This window comes from Suricata suricatta, chromosome 11 (genome assembly GCF_006229205.1).
Source record: "Suricata suricatta isolate VVHF042 chromosome 11, meerkat_22Aug2017_6uvM2_HiC, whole genome shotgun sequence".
In the NCBI taxonomy this organism is placed as follows: Eukaryota; Metazoa; Chordata; class Mammalia; order Carnivora; family Herpestidae; genus Suricata; species Suricata suricatta.
Window position 1 is genome coordinate 13,582,666 of NC_043710.1, and position 2,584 is coordinate 13,585,249.

At 41.2% G+C, this 2,584-nt stretch overlaps 1 protein-coding gene and 1 pseudogene across 1 annotated transcript; one reads left to right on the forward strand and one right to left on the reverse strand.

Moving 5' to 3' along the window:
• Nucleotides 1-770: 770 nt before the first annotated feature.
• Nucleotides 771-1,703, forward strand: LOC115272426 (olfactory receptor 8I2). The gene has a single exon (XM_029915500.1). The coding sequence runs from the start codon at nucleotides 771-773 to the stop codon at nucleotides 1,701-1,703; it is 933 nt and encodes a 310-aa protein (XP_029771360.1).
• A 52-nt stretch (nucleotides 1,704-1,755) lies between these two features.
• Nucleotides 1,756-2,572, reverse strand: LOC115272427 (annotated as a pseudogene).
• Between the last annotated feature and the right edge of the window lie 12 nt (nucleotides 2,573-2,584).

A 2,584-nucleotide genomic window follows, 5' to 3' on the forward strand; every position in this document is an offset into this window, starting at 1 on the left:
GTGCTTTATGTAGGGAGCAAACATGTTTGCATGGTGCATACACAAAACAATTTGGCTGTCTTATAGATTAACTCTCATATCTGGTCTTTCTTTATTCACCAGTAGAAAGAGTATGTGACAAAAGAAGTATAAAGAATTTTAGCATTAACATGAAAAATAAGCAGGACTTTCATTCATATATATGTAGGTATGTGTGCATATATATATTTATTTAGCATATATATTTAATTTAGCAAAGCTTTACTGATGACAAAGAATTATTAGGTGCACCGTCTAAAGATATTGTGAATCTCCTAAAATAACCCTGTAAAGTATCTTTTAGATGTTGAAAAATTAAGACTCCCACACAAAAGGATCATTAAAGTCACAAATTATAGAACATTCTTTCCTAAATAGCCTTTATTTTTTCTAAGAGTATCATGTCATTCATTCCAGTAGATAAGTTGCTAAATGGATGATTTGGAGCCCAACGGTAGAATGAAGTAGAAGATCGTATATTCCATGAAGAATCTCTACTCAAATTGTTCCAGATAGATATCTCTTAGAGTTCTATCAGTTCCACGCAATTGTCAACTCAGAATTTTCTGTCTGCCAATTCTATTCAAAAATAGAAAACCACGTAAAATTCTCAGTTAACTTGAAGTCATTATATATGTGCCTGCCACCCTTGACCCTCTCATTATTGGGCTCTAGGTCAATTCTGGCTAGTAAGTCTCTACCTTTCGTTCCTGTTATTCAGCAGGTAAGTTGAAAGGCCCGAGGTGATAAAAATGACTGGGAACAATTTCACTGAGATCACTCTCTTCACCCTCTCTGGATTTGCAAATCACCCGGAACTACAAGTTAGTCTTTTCTTAATGTTCCTCTTCATTTATCTGTTCACTGTTTTGGGGAACCTTGGGCTAATCATGTTAATCAGAATTGACTCTCATCTTCACACTCCTATGTACTTTTTCCTTAGCAACTTAGCATTTATTGACATATTTTATTCTTCCACCGTAACACCCAAGGCATTGGTAAATTTCCAATCCAAACAGAAAACCATCTCTTTTGTTGCCTGCTTTGTTCAAATGTACTTTTTTGTGGGTTTGGTGTGCAGTGAATGTTTTCTTTTGGGGTCAATGGCCTATGACCGCTATGTAGCGATCTGCAATCCCTTATTGTACTCCGTGGTGATGTCCCAGAAAGTGTGCCACTGGCTGGGGGGCATGCCACATGCAATAGGCTTCACGAATTCTCTGATATCCGTCTGTGTGATAAGCAGCTTGGCCTTCTGTGATTCCAGCATCAATCATTTCTTCTGCGATACCACGGCTCTTTTGGCCCTGTCCTGTGCAGATGCGTTCAGCACGGAACTGGTCATCTTTGTTTTAGCTGGGATCACCCTTCTCAGCTCTCTGCTCATCATCACACTCACTTACATGGCCATCATCTCCGCCATCCTGAGGATCCAGTCTGCAGCAGGCAGACAGAAGGCCTTCTCCACCTGTGCATCCCACCTCATGGGCGTGACTATCTTCTATGGGTCCCTGATTTTCACCTATCTGCAGCCAGATAACACATCATCCCTGACCCAGGCCCAGGTGGCATCCGTATTCTACACCATTGTCATTCCAATGCTGAATCCACTGATCTATAGTCTGAGAAACAAAGATGTGAAAAATGCCCTCCTGAGAGTCATACATAGAAAACTCTTTTCATGACAAATCTGTGCACCTCACCTGGTTGGTTTCAAGCAGTCAATTACTGCAACAGTCAGGAATATCGTAGAATAAACCCAAAAGGCTTACATGAACTAGATGATAACTTAGAGTCTTGAAATTTGGTTCCGTGATATATTGTCACTCCAGTTAGGTGAGAGCCACATGTAGAAAAGACTTTCCTCCTCCCTTCAGCAGAGTGAATCTTCAGAATGGCCAACAGAATGAACCCATAGGAGATCAGAACTATCAAGATTGTGACCATCTCAATAGAGCCCACGAAGTAGAAGAGCAGGAGCTGGTTTGTGCGTCAGAACAAGAAATTGCAAGGAGCCGAGGGATGTCACAAAAGACATGTCTAATTACATTGGATGCACAGAAGGACGGGCTGAAGGTGACCACTGTGTGGACAGAAGCATGCAAAATGCCACCCACAAAGGAAGCCACAATGAGTGGCACGTAGACTCTGGGTGACATCACGGAGTACAGGAGCGGGTTGTAGATTGCTACATAGCGGTCATAGGCCATTGCGGCCAAGAGAAAGCATTCTGTGGTCCCAAAGGTAACAGCAAGAAACATCTGTGCTGCACATCCAAGGAATGAAATGACTTTATTCTTTGACATGAAATCTGCTAACATATTTGGGGTAATCACAGAGGAAAAACAGGCATCCACAGATGATAACACAGTTAGAAAATAGTACATGGGATTGTGGAGCCAGGAATCCCCAATGACTAATGAAACTAAAACCAAATTTCCCATCATAGTAAAGAGGTAGATGCCTAGAAACAGGAAGAATAAGACTGTCTGTAGCTCAGCTTATCTGTGAAGCCGTTCAGTACAAACACAGTGAATTCTGTGTCATTCCTCATGCTGAAATCTCA